The sequence below is a fragment of the Dryas octopetala genome, chromosome 4 (assembly GCF_963921425.1).
Source record: "Dryas octopetala chromosome 4, drDryOcto1.1, whole genome shotgun sequence".
In the NCBI taxonomy this organism is placed as follows: Eukaryota; Viridiplantae; Streptophyta; class Magnoliopsida; order Rosales; family Rosaceae; genus Dryas; species Dryas octopetala.
The window spans coordinates 23,478,099-23,504,112 of NC_141369.1; the positions used below are offsets into that span (position 1 = coordinate 23,478,099).

Consider the following 26,014-nt stretch of genomic DNA (forward strand, 5'->3'; position numbering starts at 1 on the left):
ACACTATCAGTCTAACATAAGTGTTTTAAGTTTTAATTAAAAAAAAAGTGTTTTAAGTTTTAAACTTTTAATAGAATGTCTTGGAAAAAGTATACAAGTGTTTTTAAGTAAATTGACAATTTCAAAATTTGCATATTTTACCATAGTTTCTTCCTAATTATTAAAATTGTATTCAAATATTAGAAGTTTACTAGTCATTTTCTTATTTGTAAAAGAAAAAATTATATGCACAATTATAATGAGTAATTACACATATTGGGCATTCAACTATTAATGACTTTGCAGCCAGCCAATCATCACTAGACAAAAGCTTTCGATTGCTTGATAGTTATTGCCGACGCCCTTGCCAGGTAAGAAGGTTTGACGGCAAAGGCCTCGTAAGAATAGTCCGCGCGCGCAACTTTCTAAATCCAAACCAATCAAAATATTCTTGAAATGAAAAAATAATCTCAGATGTGTAAAATGAAAAATTACGGATTTGGACCATCAAGGAAAAGGATTTAAGACCACATTGATCATCAAGTGCATTCACGCCTGCACCAAAGCGATTGGGGACAGCTAGCAGTTGAGCTAACAATTCCACCATTAAATTTTTGACCAATTACAAATTGAACCATAAGGACTTGAAAGAGAGCTGTAGCTAAGTAGCTAACCAAAATATATCGAATATATGGACAGCTTGCAGTGCTCAGTATAAACCCATTTGGAAAATTGAATGTTGTTGAAAATCACATTCACAGTCGCAGCATGCTTATTTCTGACAATGCGATGTTACAAAGAAGAGAACCTATAACATATTTGGGGAAAAAAAATAATACACCAGCCTTAAAAGCTCTCTCCAAGGGCAATAATCAATTGCATAAAAGCAACAAATATTCCAAGACCAGATAGATCGTGCAAGACAAGGATGAAATAATTAAGGCAAAGAGAAACTAGTATCTGTTCCAGTAAGTGCGGCGTCTGAACCAGTTGTAGTCAGGCAACTTCCTAATTGGACCCATGGCAGCAATTGCAATATCCTGTGGGAGCAGGCAACAGATAAAGTTTGAGTGGTTAGCATTTGATCAAGATTGGGAATCCAGCACTATATATTTAGCATTTGGTACAAGTATCATAAAAAAAAAGATAGTAGTCCTACCCTGTCATAGATAAATCGGTTTGCAACACGTTTGATGGTGCTTGCATCAACAGCATCAATTCTAGCAAACAACTCGGCTAATGGGATTCTTCGACCATATGTAAGAAGCTGCAACAGCAAAAATCAAAATTCAGAATACACAATGGAGGCAGAATCAACTTCCAGACAATAGAACTGTTCTTACACTGTCAATAGAGTAAGTCAATAACTATCAACTACTATAAGCCATAATGATTCATAATAATCATTATGCCCTTTACTAAAGGACCCAATTATTTTGTGAAAATCTGGGCCTAATCAGCCAGTCAACATATATTATTGATTCCAGGTAATGCAATAAAGAGATGATATTAGAGGTACCACTTATTTCCCTTCTAGTGGGCGGCATGTCTCATACTACCTATTAGTGCCTCAAGACAGGTTATACTACACATTCATAAGATTAATCATTCCAGGTCTCAGGTGAGTAGATCCAATTAGCCAACTCCACAGTTCTCCCGATCCTGATTGTGCTCATTATTGTTTCTATATTCTATATGAGAAAGAAAAGGTACCTGGCGCCCAATATCTTCAGCTATTGCACTTGTCCCATCCAAGTGAAGGAGCAAAGAAGATTTCAACTGCCAGAAAAGGAGAAAGGTATTAAGTGGCTATGGATGATGTTATAGCGATATGGCCAGTAACATGAAATGGCAAAAAGGAACATGAAAAATTCACCAGTTTTATACTGGATACAGACAAACCACACACATACAAACATGCATAGCAATATTGTACCGATATATTCAATAACATAAAATGGCTAAAAGGAAACATGAAAGATTCACCAGTTTTATACTGGATACAGACAAACCACATACACACAAACATGCATAGCATTAGAAAGCATTGATCTAGTAGTGGGCAAATAAGGAAATCTGGTGGTTACCTGATTACGAGCACGAATAACATCAGCTTCTGAAACTCTATAAACTAACTTGGTTATCTCATACATTATTGCATAGGCCAAGTCATCTAAGCAACCCTCCTGAAGTCAAAAGAAAACACAATATTAGTCTAATTTAAGGGATTAATGTCATTTTGCTCCCCAGACTATTACACATGTATCAGTTTGCTCCCCAGACTTCTAATTTGGAAAATTAAGGACCCTGACTTTTTCAATTTTGCCAATTAAGGTTATTCCGTCAATTTATACATTTTTCATCTAAAATGTCGAGATGATCAAGCAAAATTTAACAAGAAATAAAAGAGGAAAAATGATGCATGAGGAAAAAATGATAAGATCTAATTGGAAGGGACCATTTTGCCCTCAAAGATTTGGATAAAAAATGTGTAAATTGACAAAAGAACCTCAATTAGCAAAATTGAAAAAGTCAGAGTCCTTAATTTTCCAAATTAGAAGTCTGGGGAGCAAACTGATACAAGTGTAATAGTCGGGGGAGCAAAATGGTATTAATCCCCTAATTTAAATAATATGACTGCTGGTTAATATGTAAATATTCTTGTGCTTAGATAGATTCCTTTTTCACTTGAAATTAGATTATCATAAAAAACTCATATATTATTTGACCCAAATTATGAGTACATCAACTCCTTCCAAAAGAAATGAACAAAGTAATCTCCTCTTTGGAGTTAAACCAACTAAAGTATGAAGAAAATCATATGTATTTGTCTAAATCCTAATCACAGAAAAGCTATTGTAAACTCTAACTTTACTTATCTAGATTCGGGCATTGAAAGAGAGCAAAGACACTACAGACCAGAATAACAATTAACAAGTCAACAAAAATGTTTGAAATGAAATAATCCAACAGAACAATGGAAGTTAATAAGACTAGGAGGCAACCTCACCTTAGCAGTAGCAAAAACACCAAACAAGCCAGTGTCCTTATAGTTGGTGTTGAAAGCCATCATGCTTTCAGCTATTTCATTAATAGAAACCCTCTGTGCCAGCTCCGAACTGTTTACAGAGAAATAGAGAATCAAAACTAATCATTACATGTTCTTTGAAGAGATATACTTGTAAAGGTCAATATCGAGTATTCAAGTCACAGAAGTTATAAATCATGTAAAGAGCTCACCCCATGTGCTTTCCACCATTAGCGCTTTTATTCCATGAACCCAACATTGCCTGCATGACCATTAGAGCAATAGAGTCTGGATCTGTCCATGATGCTCCACTAAATGCAACCGCAAAATGTGCCACAGGCAAATCATCATCGATGATTCTGACCTGATTTTCACAGCATTAATAGAAAAGTATATTATTAGAGAAAGCAAAATCATTGAATAGAAGGTAGAAGTAAATGCTCAGTATACATGTATCCACCTCAGAACCAGTAAAAAAAGAAGGTTCATTTGCAACTAACTGAGAAGCTGTGGTTGGATCTCCTGACAATTTAGTAAACAAACCCTTAACTGACCCAACAATATCTTCATGCTTAACAGCTCCTGAAGCAGCAATGACCTAAAATAGAGATCGCCAAAAAAGAAGGTTCAGTACAATCACTTCTGAAATCAAACTCCTCAATATCTGCGTGTTACATAAAGTAATAACAAAGAAGGGCAATGACTACACCAGTTATGCTTTAGTATTTACAATAATGGCAACAAATTAAAAAATCACAATTCTTGAATTACCATTCTGGGAGCAGTGTAGTGTGTTTTGATGTAATTTTGAAGGTGCTCTTTGGACATAGTCTTAATATTTGAAGCAGGTCCAAGAATGGTTCTGGCCAAAGGAGAGTACTGGAATGCAGTTGCATGCAGATGGTCAAAAATGACTTCATCTGGTTGTTTCTCGACCTGCAGCACCAAAGCAATTATATTAAATAACGACATTAAAAAAAAAACTCAAAAGTGTAACAGTAAAGAAACCCTTTTTTTCCTAACCAGAAAAGGAAACCCTTTTTCGCAAGCTGTTATAAAAATGTCATAAACAACTCCAATTCATGTTTAAAGGAGTGTGTTTTTCTCAGTAAGGTTATGAAATATGCGTACCCAAAACTTCACAAGCCCACCCATGCTTACCAAATAACAACATATAAACACCCTATTAACACACAATTTGCCTTTATATTCACCCTAAAACAGTCAGTTCCCATATTTCATATCAATACAAGTTATTTTCAACATTACTGCGAGCACAAATATACATTACCCATAAACACATTCATAGTGACTTCCCAACATTAATAAATATTCACAAAAAACAAATCACCTACACCCAACGATCCATAAATCCCAAAACCCAAATCCCAATTTCCAAATAACCAGCAGGAAAAACTCCTTTCTTATTTATCAAATTACCTCTTCCATCTCCCTCAAAATCACATCACGCTCGCGAATAATCCGGTTGTTATCGAACTTGGAGTTCTGCAAGATATCAGCCAAAATGGAGAGTGCCTGGGGCACGTTCGAATCCAGCACCTTCGCGTAGTACGTAGTCTGCTCCCTCGATGTGTACGCATTCAAGTGGCCTCCCATGTTCTCCACCTCCTCCTCGAGGTCACGCGCGGTCCTCTTCTCGGTCCCTTTGAAGATCATGTGCTCCAAGAAGTGCGCGGTGCCGTTGGTCTCGTCGTTCTCGAACCGCGAGCCGGCGTCGATCCAGACCCCGACGGTGGCAGTCTTGGCAGCGAGGTTGGACTCGGTGGCGACGCGGAGACCGTTGGGGAGCGTGGTGACACGCGTCTCGGGGGTAGTGAGGATGTGGGTGTGGTCCGTGAGGCTCGGGTGGGGGGACCCATACTTGAGGAACCTAGGGTCGGGGTTTTCGAGCCGTTTGATCCTGGATTTGACGTCCTCGGCCAATCGGTCGTAGATCATGGCCGTTGGGGGAGGAGGGGAGGGTACGGATGGGGATGATGGTGACGTGGCGACCACGGGGGAGGTTGATGAGGATCGGACGGCTTGGGTGAGAGCGGGTGGGGCCTTTCGGGTCTGGCGGCGTGCCAGAGAGAGGAGGTGCTTCATCGCCATGGCTTTCCCTCTGAGCCTTAGGGTTTCGGGGGAGAAATAGAGATGGCAGAAACGAGGACTGGAATTTCAGAGGCTCGAGTTCTCTAGTAAGAAATCTATGTCAGTCAGAATGGTCGATACGGCGTCGTAATTTCTTTGCTTGCTACGCGGACTTCGGAACCAAAGAGAGTCCAAAAGTGGGGTGAGAAAAAACAATTGGGCCTTAAATAAAGCCCCCTTATTTTGGGTCAAATTCTGATGGTTGGCCTTAATAATGGGGCCCAATTCGACATAACGAGACATCCATAAACAAATAAGTGGGGCTATTCTAATCACTCAAACATGCTGAATTGACCACCATTTTCTATTTTTTTCTTAAATCTTCCAATCTTACCCTTACTCAATAATCCCAAAAATTAAAAATAAAAATTTGGACACCACCCACCCCCACACACCTGAACCAGCCCCACTGGACCCACCACCCAATCTTCTCTCTTCCTCGCTGAACCCACCACCTAGCCCCACCAGACCCACCCACCCAGCCCCAGCCTCACCTTCTGCACACCGTCGGCCCCTCGCACCGCCTGTCTCTCTCCTTCCCTCTCCATCTTTTTCCTTCTCTCTTACTTTCTCTTTGTCCTCTTACATCTCCGACCTCCGATCTGGAGATTCATGGAGTCGCCGCCCACCATGGTGGTCCAGTGAGGGATAGGCAGAGATAAAAAAGAGAAAAACAAAGAGAGAAAGAGAGGAGAGAAAGAAACATAAAGAAAGGAAGGGAGGAGAGAAAGAAAAAGAAAGAGAGAGAGAGGAGAGGGGTGGCGCCGGTAGGTGGGGCCGCCGCGTCAATGGCATCGTAGGTGGGCTGGGTGGTAGGTGGGGTGAAATGAGTTTTTACAGTTTTTTTTCATTTTAAGGGTAAAATTGGAATTTAGAAAATGGGTAGTCAACTCAGCATGCTTGATGGTCGGAATAGCCCCACTCTAAACAAATTCAATGGAAGATCAAGTTCTGATTGGTGTAAATGAGCCAAGCTGAGAGAAGTCGAATACCAAGTCATCAAGCTTAAGGGGGGTGTCCCCAACTTAGATTTTAATAGATTCCAATGAACTTTAGGTGTCCCCAACTCAGATTTTAATGGATTCCAATGAAATCCAGGTGTCCCGAAAAAGTCATGGATTTCATTAAGTGAAGGATTTTAATGGATTTGGATGGATTTAGATGGATTTGAATGCTTTTTTTACACATAACAAATTTCATGAGAATTTCACCCAATTCCTTTGAATTTTGATAGATTCTATGGATTTTAAAATCCATTAAACTCCTTTAAAATCTGAATTGGGGACACCCCCTTAAGTCGTTTAATATGTATAGAGCTTTAACTCAAGTAAAGCTCAAAGAGCTATGTTCAATTTCAACTAGACTCAATTGGTGTTTGTGGAACGAGATCAAGCATTGACCTTATGCTTGGCTCAGCTTGACACGTTTTTTTAAATGAGTTTGTGTTTAAATTTGGCTCAACTTACTAATAAATAATTAGAGAAAATATGAACTTAAATAGTTTGGATTTAGTTGTACCAATGTTATAGTTTGGATTTAATTTTTCTATTACATATGTTTATATTTAATATTTCTATTATAAAATTTTAAAATCTAATATATATGAGCCAAATTTTAATGAACGAGTTAAGCTATAATCAATCTCTCGAAACTCGAGAGATCTCTTATAAAAGTATATGATTAACTCACAAACTTTATGAGCAAAGTGTGTCAACACTCAAGCTCAATTCATTTTTGTAACGGGCCTAATAGTTTATAGGGGGTGTGCACTCATACCATTCAAACTTTTTTTTTGTCAATTTACTACCTGAAGTATCAATATGTGCCAATGTGGCACATGCTATCAATTTATGTTAATTTTTTTGTTAGCTTTAAAGGTAATATTGTCAATTCATATTATAAAATATTTGAAAAACAAAAATAAAATCCAAATACACTTAAAAAAAAAACACAAACCTAGCCAACCTACCCTCACCCCTAACGCAGACCCATCCCCAACGATGCCGGTCTTCCTTCCTCTTATTCCCTTTCTTTTCTTAATTATACTTAAGGGCGAACTAAGAAGTTAGAGAAAAAAGTTGATGATTTAACAGAAAAATTGACTGAATGTGCCACATTGACTTCTATTAAAACTTCATGTGATAAATTAGCAAGAAAAAAAATTTGAGTGATACGGGAGCACATTCCCTATAATGGTGATATCAATAATGCTAGTTGTCCCACATTTTTTTTCCCACATTTGTATCCCACCTGATGTGTCATTACTTTACTGGAAGGGTATTTTCTTTTTCTTTTTTAGGTTTTATTTTTTAATTTTTAGTGTTCAATGTATGAATGCCATGTAAGATGATATGAAATTGTGGAATAAAAATATGATAAGTGTAGCATTCCTGTGATGATATTTGAATTAAAAAGCCTAGTTTGTTTGAGTCAAAATCGTTTTTTTTAAACACGAGCCGAACTCAAATTGTAACTTAAAGACGGAAGTCATAGATTCTTTGCTTGCTAGGTGGGCTTCATAACCAAAGAGAGAGTTCAAAAGTAGGAAAAGAAAAATATTGGGCCTTAAACAAAGTCCGTTATTTTGGGTCAAACTCTGATGATGGGCCTTAATGATGAAACCCAAATCGACAGAACGAGACAGCTATAAATAAATTGCGAAAGCCGAATGGAAAACCCTAGAGAGAGAGAGAGCCATCTTCTTCTTCACCAGCCTCCTCATTCTTATTTTTCAGCTCAGAGGCGCTCTCATTGCTCTCTCTGAATTCAACTATGGCGACTGCGAAAACTGTGAAGGATGTGTCCCCTCACGAGTTCGTTAAGGCTTACTCCGCTCATCTGAAGCGATCTGGCAAGGTGTCTCTCTCTACTCAATCCCTTATTTAGCTCTTGGTCTTTTACTATTTGTTGTTTTGTTTATTATTAATTTTCTAGTTTGAATAAAAGCTCGAAACTTTACTTAAGTGTTTGAAAATCATAGGTGACCCATATAACTTTCTTTGGTTGTTATATATGATTGATCAATCTTGTCTTATAGGGGCTAAAATGGTTTTAGCTGTTTGTCCTGCATCTTATAAACACTTACTGTGTTATATTCTATCATTATTACGCAAAGAGTTAAAGTCATTTACCAACAAATAATTTTCATTGCTAAGAATTGGAAATGCTATTGTAGATATTTTAAAACTAATTTACATGTCTTATTAGAAGTACCCATGTACTGGGAGATTTGGATGAGTATTCTAAAGTTGCATTGATAATTCGTGGAAGAATTTTGTTTCATTTAATTTACATTTGGGTTTCTAAATTATGGACAGGATCATTTTGTTATTTTCTTAACCTTTCATTTCTTTAAGTACTCTATTACAAATTCATTGGAATGATTATTTGCCTGGCAGTTTGTGATGGAATAACAGTGTTTCCTTCTCGCTTGATAGTGTGATTGTCAGAAAATTTTAAGTCATTTTTTTGGTCTTGTCTCATGATCATTACTACAATACTATTATTATAAATTCATTCTCGTGCTTTATTATTTATTTACTTCCCATATTTGGAGCAGATTGAACTTCCTCACTGGACTGATATTGTTAAGACTGGAACATTCAAGGAGTTGGCCCCTTATGACCCTGACTGGTACTATGTCAGAGCTGGTGAGCATCCTTTCTCTTATATGCACCCAATCTTATTGGTATATGCTACACTTGTATGTATGTGTTGTAAGTTTGTTGTGCTCTGATCACTGTAACATTCACTATTATGCAGCCTCCATGGCAAGGAAGATCTACCTAAGGGGTGGTCTTGGTGTTGGTGCTTTCCGAAGGATTTATGGTGGAAGCAAGAGGAATGGAAGTCGCCCACCCCATTTCTGCGAGAGCAGTGGTGCTATTGCTCGACACATTCTTCAACAATTGCAGAAAATGAACATTGTTGACATTGATCCAAAGGGGTGAGTTCTTTGGTCCTTGTGAATCTTAGATATCTCATCTCTAAACTGTCTCCATGTTGCCAAATCAGAACTTTAGTGCACATATGAGTCAGTTCCTGCCCTTCTCATATCACCATTTCCAAGCGTTAGTGTAATTGTGTAATGAAATTGGGTTGGCAGTTGTTGATGTTGTTCCACACCTCAATCCTCAATTGTTCTTTTATTCCTCTGTCCTTAGCATTCTAGAAATGTGTTGATGATTTAGTTTCTTCTGTAAATTGCTCTCTCGTTTGATTTTAAGAATTTGCTTAGGAAGATTTGCTTGAGTTTTGACCGTCACTGATTACATATTTTTGTTTCTGGACTTGGAACAGAGGGAGAAGAATCACATCAAGCGGTCAACGGGATCTTGACCAAGTAGCTGGGCGGATTGTGGTTACCCCTTGAACTATGGATTTCTTAAACCTGCTGGGTTCCTAGCGTATTTGATTAGGTGTCGATTTGTGTTAGTTAAAGGAGATTTCGCAACAACGGAATGTTTTGAATGAAACATGCTTTCGGTTTTGTTAATTTTAGTTTTTTTTGACAGTCTTTTCTTCTGAAACTTCATCCAAAGTGTGTTATGATATTTTATCATGTTTTGTGACTTTTGTCCTGAGGATTTTTAAAACCTTTTTTTTACTGTCTTGCATCTTTCTTTTATTTTGGCTGTGGCACAGGAATTCATTTGAATGTTGTGGGATTGATTGTTGTTTCCCAATTGCAGGCCAATCAATAAGAATAGTCTCACTTTGATCTCTCCCCTTCAGTACACCTATTTAATGTTAAACATGGGGTTGTACTTTGATTCTATGAAAAGCATGATGAAGAGAACCGAAAATGGGGGGGTTTGTTGAAATTGCGTTTGAAACCTGTCATCAAAATTCCAAAGCCAGCCTTAGATATTCACATAGCTAGTTACCATGCTCTCCAAAGAAAAAATGACACTCTAAACTAAGGTCTAAATTGTTCTTACCTCGAGACAATTCTCTCTCTCCTTGAAGAAGTGATCTTGGTCCGGAAACATGGAGCCTAACGCAAGTGTTTTAAGTGTTTGGAAACATATTCATGGTGGGTTCTATGAAACTAAAGATGGACTCAGGGTCTAAGATTAAAACGGGGAGATGACTTACTAGCTTTTACCCAGGAATATCATATGCATATTCCTCAACCAAACATGGCTGCTTTTGTTCACCAAAAAACCATCCTATAAAAGGAATACCTCAATAGTTTGTTGACTCCGTTTGATATATACATATTGTTCTAGGACGAACTAGACACCAAGTAGAGTAATATGCTACTAGACATGGTTCGAATTTGATATTTTACATCACCAAAGAATATAGGATTTGCAATATGATACAGGCTGTTAAGGTCCCTTTTTTTATTGAATGTTCTCTCACATTTGATTCCAGCAGATACAATTTTGAGGACTAAAATTTGAGGTGTCTGAACAAGTTGCTGGATCCTAAACAATTACATAACCATAACAGATAAACGTACGAAAGTTTTGCGCTGGGTTGCACAAGGTAGTGATAATGATCATCATATCCAAAATAACCCAATAGTAAGTAACTGTGGGGAGCTGTGTAGTAGTGATCACTCTAGAGAGCAACCGTCGAAACTCAGCCTGCTTTGATTTCTAAATGTGTTGCATGAATTTGTGGTGAAACTCACTCTTCCGAAATGCTTCATCATCACCTTCAAAGCCTCCTCGTGACTTCAGACTGATTTAGAAAGTCATGGGATTAGGCATTACGGAAGAGCAGATTTCATCACAGAGCCATGCGGCATGTGACACATTAGATAACTATTCAGTTTGTACAAATATCAAAATACTTTACAGTAATTCTTTTGAATTATTTACATTAAACTTTTTAGAAGAATAGAATGGTATTCTATAATTTGTATTGATTTTTTTTTTTTCGAAAACTTTGCAGGGGACATGGCCCCTCTTGGTCCCATCTATATTCCGCCCCTGGCAATTGGGATTAGGAACTCCATCACTTTTCAAAGAATCAAATTATTGGGATTAAAAATTGCAACTAAACTGGTTGCTTCATTCATATACAAGATTAGAAACAATATCGGAAGCGATTTAGAAAGGAATAGAAAGGACATGATGACTACTTATTGATAACAGGGGAATGAACATGGCCATGAGAAACAAAACTTATTTCTTGTCTTCAAGCTTCACTGTTGATAAGTGTAGGAGCTGATATCATTCCATGACAAGCAGCACTTAATCTTTTTATTTTGAGGCACATGAAACCTAGGCTCTTTGGGTATAGTTGGATGCTTCATTGACCTTAAAACAAACAAACATGAAAGCGTAAGAAACCTTTGCTATGTCTTATAACAGAAGAAATATCATAATCTGACTTGCTCAATTAATGAAATATGAACTGCAAAATGCACGTAATCTTATAGGATGCAGCACATATTGAAAACATATGAGCAATATGGAGGAATTGAAAACATATGAGCTATGTGGAGGAATTGACATCATATGAGCTATATGTGCAATTGTGCATACAGAATTTAAAGAAGACATATCAGTATAAGATTTGTAACCAGTATATGAGCTATATGTGCATACAGATTGCGTCAGAAGTGTAAATAACCAGTATCAGTATAACTTAAAAGTAATTTATTGACCCACTTTGTAAAGATGGAATCCCAAAACTATCTGCACTCTCTTTTTCTGCATATTGAGAAAGTTCAGTAATATTATCAGCAGTCCAACCCAAGCAACTATAATCTATTATTACTAAAAATAAAAAGAAACTCAAACGAAAACTATGTTCTTTCGAGACACTATTTGCAAAAAAAAAAGCACAAAAAAAAAAAGTAAATTGTGAAGTCAATTCTCGGATCTGCTTTCAGAATCTGAAGGATTTGGAATACACCAATGTCATTCCAAGGAGTTCATATCTTCCTATCATGCAATGGTTCATATCTCAAAGAAGAGTTCCATATAGAGATACATGTAAGAAACTTAAAGAGAAGCGGTTTTCGTATTATCAATGTACAAAAAGATCAAGTTTTACCTTCTGGGAATGAAAGGCCTGTCAAAGTAGGGCATCGGCTGTGCTTTTGGAACAAGCTCCTTTCTCAACCTTCTTATTTCTTCCTCTTCTGCCAACTGCAAGAGCAAAAGACCAAATTGCATATTTCAGAGGTGAAGAATAATGATGATGGTATAATCTCAAGTACCATTATTCTTTACATACGGTTTACCTTCTGTTGTCTTTCTCTTTCCATCTTGTATTGCTCAAACAGGCTCATCTTCTCTGCCACCTGATGGTGAGCACACATACAAAAATAAATTGTAAAGGTAATTCATTTTTCATTCTAATTAACATATCAGAGTAAAAGGTAAGGTGAGAGATACCAACACACAAGCACCTATACAAGTCATTTCTTCTTTTAACATTATGGGTCATACGTTAATGTAGATATATCTTCAATGTGAAATTTTAGCCTTAGATACAGGAACTTCATGAAGATGTCCTCAAATTAATTTCTCTCACAGTTGTTCATCTCGAATTTTCATGTTAGGATTCTGGCACAAAGATTTTTTCTACGAAAGCTATAAATTCTACACCTTTACAGTTGTTCATTCTACAAAACCTACACACGTTATTTCTTCTTTTAATTAAGAGTGTCCCAAATGCACCAACCTGACAACAACTTTTCCATTAGAGCACTAGGAAGAAAGTTGCACACGTATCTTAGTCTATATGTTCAACTAAGCAGAGAGTGATTAAAAATCTAGAGACAAAGTGCATATACTCAATGATCAGAATATTTAAAAAGCACCTGATGATCAAACTCAGCACGCTCTACTGCCCGTACGTCACTGTGGAGCTTCAGGTCAGTTGGTCTTGTGATCTCTTTTACTGGAGGTTTTATCAAGCACTGAGATAACAAACAGCAAAGATATGCATACAAGTCAGTGAATCGGTGCCATCTGCCTTGCAATAGCAATAAAATCACTTAAATATAATAGAAAAATAAAAAAACACAATCACAATCGTTTATGTCCCTTTCGTGTGATTTTGGACACTGAATATGTAGCTATATTTCACATCATGGCAAATTGGATAAACAATTTGAAATAATGGGTTCACCTCTGGTTCATCAGTTGTCCATGGGAGGCCCTGAGCAATTGGTATCCGCTGCCTCTCCTCCTCTATCATCATCTCTTGAACCTTCTTCATGAATTCTTCCCCCTTTAATCTTCCCCTTTCCTGCATTGAGATTCAACCACCAAAGTTAAAAGCAATGCAAATTCAAGTAAAGTTGTGTACTTTTCAGAACCATTCATATTCACTACATTTACCTCTGTTCTTAGCTTGAATGGTTTAAGGCTGGTGGCTCTGAGCTGTTGTTTCTTCTTCCATCTCCTTCCTCCCATTGAGCTAGATGATTCAGAGCTCTGAAAACTCAAGCAGGAATACAAAATTTGATCAGTTGGTGAATCAGTTAACACTCTTCAAATATCATATAAAACAGTGACAACTGACAACAAAGATCTTACATTTCTTCGGCTCCTCCTTCCCCCATTGGAAGTCCTGCTTGAAATACTATATAAAACAAACCCAGTCAGGTTAAAAAAAAAAAAAAAAAAACAAACCCATAAACTGCATAAATGTAATGATAACTATAAGCAAGGTATTGTCACCAACCTTCCAAGACTTCCATCCCAAGAAGACGACACTGAAGGTCGCAATCCAAGGTTCTCAGACGTTAAGAACAAATCCGATGGACAAAACGAAGAAGACGAAACCTGGGTTTCAGGAACCTTGGGAGGTTGTTGCAATCCAGGTAAGGCCCACTTCGGTACCTTCTTGCCATTCTCTTCTGGTTCCTCCTCAACCTTCTGCTCGTCTGAGTCCTTGGAGCTCGGAATCGAAAGCAGTTTCTCAAAGGCCTGAACCAAGTGCATCACTTTCCCACGCTCAGGCACACTCTTCCTCGCCTCTTCCAACAACTTGTCCCTCCTTCTCTTAAACGTCGAACAACCCATTTCAGTAGTTGGGTCAATCTCACCCGGGTCACAATCATCCGACCCATCTTGAATTTGATGGTCTTGAATCTTCAAAACCTTCTCTATTTCTTCCTCGAGTTCACGATCAGCTCTATCACTCTCCTTCACACTGTCCGATTCGCCGATACCTTCGCCATTTCGGTTCTTGAAGAATTCTTCCTGGGACGCCCTCAGATTCTCATACGCCACACACAGACACTTCTTCGAGTTATTACCTTTCTCTTTGCATTTGCAAGCAACATTCTGATTCTCGTTCTTCGCGTTTTTCTTCTTCGCCACCACGAACTTTCGCTCCCGAATCTTGTTCCGGGGCGAATGAACAACCGGGTTCGGGTTCTTGGATCCCGATTTCTGGGACTTGGAGGCCGATTTGATCCCAGGGGAAGCCGTGGGTTTTGGACCAGGCGAAAAATTGGGGTTCGAATTCTCGGAATACCTCGAATTTTCATGCTTCTTGGATCGAGACCCATGTTGGTCTTTCACAGGAGTCACCGCTCCGGCGTTCTTGCCGATCAAGTCCATCGGAAAAGTTACCACACTCGCCGGAGACAACTGGGTTCAATTGGTTTGGAGAAGAAAAGAGGGGTTTTCAGTGTTGGTCTTTTGGGACCGAAGAGGCAGTGAATGAGGGTTTGATAGGAGAGAGACTTGAGAGAAGGAGAGAAAAAGGGAACGTTGAGCGCTCGACGCTCTCTGTGTAACGGCTAGTTTATTTGGGGTTATCTGTGGGCCGTTGGATGAAACTTTTAAATTTTCTGTTCTGTGTCTCCCGTTGGATTACGTGATTAGGAGAGACGGTCGTGATTGGACTTGATTGCCAACCGTTATAGCCGAATCAGGATATGGCACATTACGGAAATACCCCTGTTTTTTCACTCAAATACAATTGAAGACTTGGGTTAGCAATAGGCTTGGGCTTCTTCTCGGGCTCCAAGAATTGAGAAATTTGTTAGGAGGGTGTCTCAACTTTAATTTCATTAGATTTTAAAAGTCTAATGAAATCTAGGTGTCTCCAATTTAGATTTTAATGGATTCCAATGAAATTTAGATGTTCCCTACTCAGATTTTAATGGATTTCAATGAAATTCAGGTGTCCTTAAAAAGTCATGAATTTCATTAAGTGAAGGATTTTAATGGATTTAGATAGATTTGAATGCATTTTTTACATATAACAAATTCTATGAGAATTCCACCCAATTCTTTTGGATTTTGATGAATTCTATGGATTTTAAAATCCATTAAACTCCTTTAAAATCTGAGTTGGGGACACTCCCTTAGTGTTCTAGTAACACCGCCTGTCAATATTGAGTGGTGTTACTTGACAAATAGAATTTTAATACGTGGCAACTAAAAACACATTACTCAAATACCGTATCTTAACACCATTAATTCTACTATTGTGACCATCATATGGAGTGTTCCAGAGGCCTTGATAACTGCAGAAATAGATACTATGTTTCCTAAGAATGGGGAATATGTTGTTTGGGTTTCATCAGCTTTAGGTCCATTATGGGAATTTCAGCAAGGTTGGGTGAAATGGCTTAATGGGGTGATTGCACATAAAAGAACTAGAGGCCAAAGAGAATATATATATATATATATATAGATTCTTTGCGGACGCAATTGTTCAAACATTCAACAAGGAAAGCATAAAGAATTTAAAGACAAAAATCAATCATAGTCCAGTTGATAGTTTATCCCCACCATTGCGATCAATTCACTACCATTATACTTGAAGATTTGCACTTATTTTTTATAAAAATCATAATCACTCTTGGATGAAGCCTCTCTCGTTTTGCTTCCTCATGGACTCATCCCCACCAGAGGCCATTGTGTCTGTCGACTCTATCCACCTACTTTGCCATCACCAACGAGCACCGCCTCTATTGCCGGAAATTAGTTCAGGAAAAGAAAATTACGGAGGTTATGGGTCAATAAGAAGTTATAGGGTTAATCACAATGTTTCGGTGATATGTTTTAGTTGCCACGTGTTAAAATTCTATTAGTCAAGTAACACCACTCATCATTGACAGGTGGTGTTACTAGAACACTGAAAATTTTCTCCCAATAATTAAAAAAAGGGCAAATTACACAAAAGTACCTCAACTAACCACCCTATATCACTTGAGTACCCCAATTAAAAAAAGTTGCTCGTAGGTACCTCAATTACTGATTTTGCACTCCCAGGTACCTCCGTCAACTTTTCCGTCAGACCTGCCGTTAATTGCCTACGTGGCACACTAGAAACATGCCACGTGGACAAAAAAAATTTTAAAAATAAAAAATGTTTTAAAAAATAAACTAATTATTTAAAAAAACAAAAAAAAATTAAAAACTAAAAAAAAAACAAAAAAAAATGGAGTTGCAGGAGCCTCCCTCCGCCTCCCACCTTTCCCTCCGAGACCCACCCAACCCAGCCATCCCCCCCTCCGACCCCAGCTACCATGCCGCCGATCCACCCACCACACCGCCGACCCACTCAACCACTCACCCCCTCTCTCCTCTCTCTGCCTCACTCTCTCTCTCTCCTCGCCCCTCTCTCTCTTAAGAAATCAGCATGGAAAAAGAACAAAATTAGAAGATGATTGTTCAAACATTATAAATTCAAAGTCTGAACATAAAATTCGTATGAGCCAATCTTTTATCTCGGTGAGTGCAATAATTGAGGTGGGGAACAATGAATAGAATATTGGGCATGAGAACTAGCACTAGAACTAGATTGAAGAGAGGTAAGCTTGTATGGCTTTGGTTTTTCCTTGGTTGCTCGGATCTGTTCCAATGCCTCCAGAACTTCTCTCATGGAGGGTCGGCTTTTAGGGTCCGGTGCTAGGCATTTTAAAGTAACATGTGCTGCCTGTAATGCTGCATTGAAGGAATATTGGCCCTCCATCCGTACATCCATAATGGTTCTCCAACTTTCTTTTTTGAAGGAGAGTTGGTTTAGCCCAGACAACCAGATTAAGTTGTTCCTTTGGGCATTTTGTATGGAATGCCCGTAATCCTGTTAGGATTTCGAGCAGCACAACACCAAAGCCATACACATCGCTCTTCACATACAAATGACCTGTTAATTTATGGTGTACATGTCAGGCATGTCAGCAAGAGAGAGCGAGGCAGAGAGAGAAAGTGAGGGGCGAGGAGAGAGAGAGAGTGAGGCAGAGAGAGGAGAGAGGGGGTGAGTGGTTGAGTGGGTCGGCGGTGTGGTGGGTGGATCGGCGGCATGGTAGCTGGGGTCGGAGGGGGGGATGGCTGGGTTGGGTGGGTCTCGGAGGGAGAGGTGGGAGGCGGAGGGAGGCTCCTGCAACTCCATTTTTTTTTTTGTTTTTTTTTTTTTTAGTTTTTAATTTTTTTTAGTTTTTTTTAAATAATTAGTTTATTTTTTAAAACATTTTTTATTTTTAAAATTTTTTTTTGTCCACGTGGCATGTTTCTAGTGTGCCACGTAGGCAATTAACGGCAGGCCTGACGGAAAAGTTGACGGAGGTACCTGGGAGTGCAAAATCAGTAATTGAGGTACCTACGAGCAACTTTTTTTAATTGGGGTACTCAAGTGATATAGGGTGGTTAGTTGAGGTATTTTTGTGTAATTTGCCCTTAAAAAAAATATTGTATGTGATTGTTACACCACGTGTCATAATGACATGATGTTATCAATTTACTCAAATTATAACACATGGACGATTTCAAAAGTTTTTTTCCTATATTTTAAGGTTTTAGAAATTAATTATTATATATGTGTTATAATTTGAGTGGATTGGTAACATCATGTCATCATGTCATGTGGTGTTACAGTCATACATAATAATTTCTCAAAAGAATTGTCTGCATATAGCAGACTTTGTAAAGAAAAAATTATTTTGTATAACCAATATATTGACACGTGCTATAACCAATTTATGTGTTATAATATGAGTAGACGTTATTAATATTATATCCTACTAATATAAACACATCGTCCATATCGTCCAATAATACCCTTACATGTTGGATTGATTGGCAATATATCAATTATAGCATAGAATAATGCTATACTTACCACATTTCTTATACCACATTCTTATACCATCTCACGTGTCATTACTTTATTGGACAGAGTTTTTCTTTTTCTTTTTAGGTTTTTCTTTTTATTTTTTAGTATCTAATGTATGAATGCCATGTAAGTTGCCACATAAGGTGGTATGAAATTATGGTATAAAAATGTGGTATATCTAGCACTACTGTATAGCATATGACAATATATCGGTTCAGTAGTGCTAGACATCCCACATTTTTATACCATAATTTCATACCACCTTATGTGGCAACTTACATGGCATTCATGCATTGGATATTATAAAATAAAAACAAAAATCCAAAAAGAAAAAGAAAAATTTTGTCCAGTAAAATAATGACACGTAAGATGGTATAAAAATATGGTATAAGAATGTGGTAAATATAGCATTATTCATATCGGTTATATCCTATCATTTTCTTTGTAAAGAAGACTTGGCCCCCACGTAACGACTTAATCCAATTCCAAACGATTAAGAATGAGCAATACGTTAGTATGTATTGCCGATAGTAATAGTCTAATAGAAGACTTGGCGGCCTCTTGCCCATTATAAGAAGAAGAAGAAGAGGAGGTGACTGAATTTCTATCAGTACTGTTCATTCTCCGCTGCTTGAATCTCCACCTTGCTCAATCTCCTTATACGTATACGTGTTATTTGATCCATTCTCACTCCCCAATTTCATTGTTTCACTATTTATACTTGTTCTCTCTTTGGAATCAAATTTACCAATTCATCAAAACTTGAATTTTGTTCTAAAGTCCTAGAGTCAATTGTTGTTGTTTTTTATTATTTTTAAATTAGGGTTTCTGAGTTTTAATTTGGTTTGCAGAGACATCAAAATGGTGCAGAATTTGGGTGGTGGTGGTGTGGAGGCGCACGCACGATCCAAGCGATACGAGTATGGAGCCAACTCGCGCGAGTCTGGTTCTGACCACCGAGTCTCGGTCACATGACACTCACGAGCCCAGCGGCGAGCCTGAGTCCTTGTGGGGCAAGATTGACCCCAAAAGCTTCGGTGACAGGGTTTGCAGGGGAAGACCCTCGGAGCTTGATGATGACGACAAGCTTAACAAGTCTAACAAGAAGAAAGAGCGCGACCCCAATTCTGAATTCTCTGCCCCCATATTTGGAAAAAGCAAAAGGCGCCACCTTGGGGGTGAGAGCGTTCTCACATTAACGGAGGAAGAAGGTGTTTACAAGCCTAAGACCGATGTAACCAGGGCTGCCTATGAGGCAATGCTTAGCACCATTCAGGGCCAGTTGGCTTGTCAGCCTCTGAGCATAGTCAGTGGTGCAGCGGATGAGATTTTGGCCATCCTTAAAAACCTGCACTACTACAAAACACCTTATTAATGGCGTTGAAAAAAGAGATTGATAAGCTGTTGAATCCCATACCCGAGGATGTGTTTGATCAGTTGGCTGCGTATGAGAGGCGGATCACCGACTACTAATTTGGGGGTGATGGTGATGAAGCTCTTGATGATGATGGTGTGGAAGTTGCGGTTAGGTTTGAAGAGAATGAGGATGAGGAGAGTGATGTTGATATGGTGTGGGAGGATGAAGAAGAGGATGATGATGTGGTCGGACCAAACGAGTCTGGGGCAATGCAAATGGGTGCTGGGATTGGTGATGATGGAATGCAGGAGGTGCATAAGGGTATGAGCCTTAATATTCAGGACATTGATGCTTACTGGCTTCAGAGGAAGATCTTTGAAGCTTATGACAAGCAGATTGATCCACAACAATGCCATAAGCTTTCTGAAAAGGTGCTCAAGATACTTGCTGAAGGTGATGACAGGGAAGTTGAAACTAAGCTGTTGGTGCGTCTTCAGTTTGAACTGCAATCTTCAGAGTTGTCCAAGGGCGGTTATTCTGATCTAACAAGTTCAGAATGAACCGTACACATGAAACAAGGTTTCGCCTCAAACGACCAACTGCATGCCTCAAGATCTGTTCTTCTTTCCATGAGCACAGTGTGCATATCGAACTCATATTTGGTCCTCTGTATGAATGATTGTCTGGCAAGGACCTGGAGATCACGGTAGGATGCTCCGAAGTTCAGGATGTCCATTGGGTTTAATTGATTGAGAATGAGTTCGAGGAATGCAATGATGTTCATTTTCGGCCAGTGCCGCTAATAAGAACAAAAACATACCACAAGCTAGTATAACAATTAATTAATTATATACAGTTATATAATACAATTTAGATTGCTTATGTAGTACCCCTCCCGGCAAGATCAAGCCAATTAATATGGTAAATTAGAAATTTAGAATATGATATGTGTTCAAGAAGTTTGATTTTTGCTACAATTAAGTGTTAATTTCTTATTCTGAAAGTCTCACGAGTTCAAACCAAATGTAGTAATTGGAATTTGAGATTTTCTCAAGGATTTGGTTTTTGCACCAATTAATTGTGAATTTAGGATTTTGAAATTAATGAAATCAGTTGTTGCATCTAATTTTGATTGAATAGATAGACGTACATAGTGATTTCAGTACACTTTTAAATCAAGACCATTTAATTTAAAGGTCTATTGATTTTAATTACTAAATTTCAATAACTTTTTAATTTAGGTACCAAAATTAAATAGCATTTTAGATTAAGTACTAGTTGAAAAGTCAAACAAATTAATAAAGTAAATAGAATTTGCATATATTACATCACATGCCACTACAATAAAAAAATAAAAATAATATTACATCACAAATATTACATTAATTTATACTATATTATATTAAAAAAAAATCAATCCAATCACAACTTAACTGTGATTGTCTTGGTAAATTGAAAGAGACAACTCACACTACTATATTATATATTATTTTGAGTAAAAATATTGTTTTGACCTCTATTTATACTATATTGTAGTATAATTTCTCTAAAAAATATTCAATTAAGTCACAACTTAACTGTGACTGTTTCACAACTTAGATGTGACTGTCGTTCAGTCACAACTAAATTTGAAGTTGTGAGTGTCGTACAGTTACAACTAAATGTGAAGTTGAGACTACATTAGCAAATTTTCAAGATAATATAAAAGTCTCAAGGGCAATTTTGTCAAAACCTTATAAATTTTAACTAACACTCATCATATGTGAGCCAAAGGATAAAAATGTCAAATGGAAAAGGCTCAAATCAAAGGGGCCAACATATTTGTGACCTAATCTAAAAAACTACATTTAAATTTGGTAGTTCATTTGAAAAATTATATGGTCTTCATGCTATACTAAAAAATTATTGAGACTTGGTATTTAATCCTAATTTTCTATTAATTTAATGATTAAACAATTTTTTTGATTTTTATAATTTGTTGAGGGGATGCTATTAGAATATAGATTATAAAATAAACAACTCCAATAATCAATATACAATGCGGTGTGAGTATTATAAGTCCTATTTTATTATGATTAAAATAAAATATGTCTCGTTATGGTTAAAATAAGATATATTTTATTTGAAAAATGATATGTAATAATGTCCTTATTTTAATTATAGAGAAAATTATAGATTTGATCTACTTATTTTATACCTAGTTCAATTTTGGTCCACGATCTTTTTTAAGTTCTGTTTTGGTCCACTAATTGTTTCATTTGTTCAATAAAGGTCCAAATTTGTAACTTTAAATCATTTGGGTTGTATTTTCTTCAATTATAATTGAAGTATAAGTTATATTTCATCATTTCTTGTCATAAAAACAAATTTGGAGTATTATAATCTAAGAGAATTGAGATTAGATGAAGTTTGAAAAATTAGTAGTTTCGGGTACCTTACTTTGAGGTCAATTATCTTGAGTTTTAGAATTCCAATTTGAATAATCTTTATATGGTTGTAAAGAAGAAATGCACAGCTTTAAAACACGTATATGTTTACTGAATTTGAGTGAGATTTGATAGAGTAAAAGACAGACCAAATTTGAGAAAACAAATCTTGACCTTTATTAAACAAGTGGAACAATTAGTGGATCAAAACAGAACTTAAAAAAGATTATGAACCAAAATTGAACTAGATATAAAATAAGTTGACTAAATCTGTAATTTCTTCTTTAATTATATATATACTTAAAATTATATGGTTTTATTGTTTGTAGGTGTACTTGTGGGCATGAATGTTAGAAGTCATATCATCACCATGAGGTCCACGACCCTGTAGTTTTAGCTTCTTTATTATGATTATGAATTTTCTTTGTAATATGGCTTCAAACTCACCCCAACATTTTCTTCGTCTCCAACCAACTAAGTTGGGTCTTGATTTTGAAGCTTGCCCTTCATGATTTAACAAAAGTTGTACACGTCCCATTTGTCCACGACACTATTAATATAATGCACATGAAAATCTCTGGATCTTTTGGGTTTATTCCCATTTAAATAATTATAGCAGTACCACTAAAAATATATTAAAGAAAAAAAAGAGTGGTATAAGAAGTTAAGAACAATTATAGAAAGTAGTTATTACTCAGTAATTACTTATTAGTCAAAACAAAATATGAGATACAATACTACATCTCGTAAAATTGAGCAACTCAGTAATTGCATTTCGCCAAATAATTAAGCTATTTAATTAAGTAACCGTTTACCAAAACAAAGAAAATCTTACTAAATAATTAGCAGCACATGACTTTTGCATCGAATCGATCCTGCATGTGTAATAAACGCGTGGAATATGCTTCTTTCAGTAACGACATTTTGAAATCTATGACTTTTGAATGGGTATTTCTGTAAATTCACTTTAACATTATGAACCGCGTCTAAGGTACGACTTTACGATAATACCCTCGCATCTCCAACTGCCAAAAATAAGCGTCGGGTTTGAGAGCCACATCAACTAAAGGCCCTGTACTGGCTCGTCTTTTTACAAATCTCAGGGTAGTTATTGGACATGCGTTGGGTATTTAAGCACTCCCCACCACAATTGTTCTTCATTCTCGCCTTCCCTCTAACTCAACTCTCTGAGGTCGTCAGAAACAGGACGCGAGAAGAGCTTTTTTGGTAATTCCAAACCGAAAATCGCTATTTTTCTTTGAATATGTGCGTTTTATTGGAATAATTTTAATGGGTTTTGTTCGTGATTCTGATAATGCTTGAGATCTAGTGCCATTTTCGGTTGTTTAGCAGCTAAGCTTGAATTTTTTTCTGAATTTGAATCAATAATGTATGTTTGGTTATGGATTACATTTCGAATTTTGTACGGATCGGTTTTAGTGATTAATTCTCACACTGAAAATGCAAATTGAGCTAGTTGTCCATGGATCTGTTACAATTCATAAATGTGGTTTTAATTTTTGTACCAATTTTGGATTGTATCATAGATCTACCAGCATTTTCGTAGATCTAATTTTGTTAGGGATAAAGGAAGAAAATGAGGAGTCTTGAATTTATTGGGGCTAAAAGCCTAGATCTGGGGCTGGGTTTGGTTAAATTATGCTTCATTTTAGTGTAACAAATTTGAAATGGAATAATGGAATAATGGAATTGGATTTTATGCGATGATATGCTTGATTGGATATATTCTGGGTAAGCCATTATTGTAAATTGTAAGATCAAACGGAATTTCTCTGTCACTGCATTGTTTTTCTTTGCTGCAACATGAGAATTTATTGAGTGGGTGACTTATAGGCAGTGAGTTGTGCAAGAGGATCTGAATATGTCAATGATCGCCATTTTGCTTTTTTTTTTTTCCCTGATTTATATGAACTTAACTATGGGCAGGTTATAGAGTGAACCGAAAATGGTGAAGATCTGTTGCATTGGTGCTGGATATGTTGGAGGCCCTACAATGGCGGTGATTGCACTCAAGTGCCCATCCGTTGAAGTGGCTGTTGTTGATATCAGTGAAAAGCGGATTGAGGCTTGGAACAGTGACCAACTTCCCATTTATGAGCCTGGCCTTGATGATGTGGTGAAGCAGTGCCGAGGCAAGAACCTCTTCTTCAGCACTGATGTGAGGAAATATGTCAAGGAAGCTGATATTGTGTTTGTCTCTGTCAACACCCCGACCAAAACTACGGGTCTTGGAGCAGGCAAAGCTGCAGATTTGACATATTGGGAGAGTGCTGCTCGAATGATTGCTGATGTGTCAGATTCTGATAAAATTGTTGTTGAGAAATCAACAGTCCCAGTCAAAACAGCTGAGGCAATAGAAAAAATTTTGACCCACAACGGCAAAGGAATCAAATTCCAAATCCTCTCAAACCCAGAATTCCTTGCTGAGGGAACCGCAATCCAAGATCTTTTTAACCCAGATCGGGTCCTCATTGGCGGCAGGGAGACCCCTGAAGGCCAGAAGGCCATCCAAGCATTGAAGGATGTTTATGCTCAGTGGGTGCCTGAAGACCAAATCCTAACCACCAACCTTTGGTCTGCAGAGCTCTCCAAGCTTGCTGCCAATGCATTCTTGGCCCAGAGAATATCATCCGTCAACGCCATGTCTGCACTTTGTGAGGCTACTGGGGCTAATGTTGCACAGGTGTCATTTGCTGTTGGTAAGGACACTAGAATAGGACCCAAATTCCTTAATGCTAGTGTTGGTTTTGGTGGGTCCTGCTTCCAGAAGGACATCCTGAACTTGGTTTACATCTGTGAATGCAATGGCCTTCCAGAGGTGGCAGAGTACTGGAAACAGGTGGTTAAGATCAATGATTATCAGAAGAGTCGTTTTGTGAACCGTGTAGTTGCCTCCATGTTTAACACTGTGTCAGAGAAGAAGATTGCCATTCTGGGGTTTGCCTTCAAGAAAGATACTGGTGACACAAGGGAGACCCCAGCTATTGATGTGTGCAACGGGTTGTTAGGTGACAAGGCCAAACTGAGCATATACGACCCACAAGTTACCCAGGACCAGATCCAGAGGGACCTCACTTTGAGAAAGTTCGACTGGGACCATCCCCTTCACCTACAGCCCATGAATCCCACCGATGCTGTGAAGCAAGTTAGTGTGGTCAAGGATGCCTATGAGGCAACAAAGGATTCCCATGGTGTTTGCATTCTGACAGAATGGGATGAGTTTAAGACTCTTGATTACCAGAAGATATTTGATAACATGCAGAAACCAGCATTTATATTCGATGGTAGAAATGTTATTGATGCCGAAAAATTGCGTGAGATTGGCTTTATTGTCTACGCCATTGGTAAGCCCCTGGATGCTTGGCTCAAGGACATGCCTGCTCTGGCATAAAACTCAAGAGTTGGAGTGGCTTGTTTTTGGATTCAAAGAATCATATAGCTGGAGACAGTCAGTTTGGTTCTTTATATTTTTTCGTCAATGTTCTTTTTTTTACTTCCTTATAGGCAGTCAGTAAGAGGCTAAGAGGCTCTATGTTTTGCCTGGCATTGATTCCAAGTTATTATGTCTGCTTGTTAATTTTTCATTAGAACACATGATATTATTTTTGTTTGGTTCAATGATTCAATCTGCTTGTTAATTTGTCATAATTACAATTGTCAAATTCTTGAAACCATTTGCGTCATATTCTTGAGTCTACTACCTCATTGATAGTTCCTGAGCTGTTGGGTTGAATTGAGACAACGTGCTAAAACTTAATGTCATCTCATCCTACCTACGATGCTTGTTTAAGATTGATGACAAGACAATTACACCTTATGGCTGCCTCAACAACTTTAGCAACAAAATATAAGCAAAAAGAGATAATCCGACAAGTTCTTGGATCAAATTTGAATGATTTAATTTTCCCCACTCCCCATCAATTTGTCACATGACTCACAACTTGTATTACATGAACTCCAAATTACAAAACACTTCTAGTAGATCAAGATATTTTGATTATAGAT

The 26,014-nt window shown here is 37.5% G+C and overlaps 4 protein-coding genes across 5 annotated transcripts; 2 read left to right on the forward strand and 2 right to left on the reverse strand.

Annotated features, from left to right (window-relative positions):
- Positions 1–665: 665 nt before the first annotated feature.
- On the reverse strand, positions 666–5,276 carry MPPBETA (Insulinase (Peptidase family M16) protein). The gene is made up of 9 exons (XM_086242600.1): positions 4,448–5,276; positions 3,779–3,943; positions 3,468–3,605; positions 3,220–3,371; positions 2,990–3,098; positions 2,067–2,165; positions 1,693–1,758; positions 1,139–1,246; positions 666–1,019 (listed from the first exon to the last, which is right to left on the reverse strand). Exons 1-9 carry the CDS (start codon positions 5,117–5,119, stop codon positions 933–935), a joined length of 1,596 nt encoding a protein of 531 aa, XP_086098726.1. The 5' UTR covers positions 5,120–5,276; the 3' UTR covers positions 666–932.
- A 2,571-nt stretch (positions 5,277–7,847) lies between these two features.
- Positions 7,848–9,733, forward strand: LOC147288484 (small ribosomal subunit protein eS19x). Its single transcript, XM_086240026.1, has 4 exons — positions 7,848–8,014; positions 8,718–8,808; positions 8,921–9,104; positions 9,458–9,733. The coding sequence occupies exons 1-4, from the start codon at positions 7,931–7,933 to the stop codon at positions 9,528–9,530; spliced, it is 432 nt and encodes a 143-aa protein (XP_086096152.1). The 5' UTR covers positions 7,848–7,930; the 3' UTR covers positions 9,531–9,733.
- A 1,429-nt stretch (positions 9,734–11,162) lies between these two features.
- LOC147288485 (microtubule-destabilizing protein 60-like) lies at positions 11,163–14,760 on the reverse strand. Of its 2 annotated transcripts, XM_086241847.1 has the most exons (9): positions 13,814–14,760; positions 13,666–13,711; positions 13,468–13,563; positions 13,256–13,375; positions 12,945–13,043; positions 12,363–12,422; positions 12,173–12,267; positions 11,785–11,826; positions 11,370–11,430 (listed from the first exon to the last, which is right to left on the reverse strand). In XM_086241847.1, the coding sequence occupies exons 1-8, from the start codon at positions 14,695–14,697 to the stop codon at positions 11,808–11,810; spliced, it is 1,419 nt and encodes a 472-aa protein (XP_086097973.1). In that variant the 5' UTR covers positions 14,698–14,760; the 3' UTR covers positions 11,370–11,430; positions 11,785–11,807. The 2 variants fall into 2 exon arrangements, with proteins under 2 accessions (XP_086097972.1, XP_086097973.1); XM_086241846.1 differs by lacking the exon at positions 11,785–11,826 and having other exon boundaries at positions 11,163–11,430.
- An 8,359-nt stretch (positions 14,761–23,119) lies between these two features.
- Positions 23,120–25,627, forward strand: LOC147288486 (UDP-glucose 6-dehydrogenase 1-like). The gene is made up of 2 exons (XM_086240508.1): positions 23,120–23,215; positions 23,936–25,627. Exon 2 carries the CDS (start codon positions 23,955–23,957, stop codon positions 25,398–25,400), a length of 1,446 nt encoding a protein of 481 aa, XP_086096634.1. The 5' UTR covers positions 23,120–23,215; positions 23,936–23,954; the 3' UTR covers positions 25,401–25,627.
- The last annotated feature ends 387 nt before the right edge of the window (positions 25,628–26,014 follow it).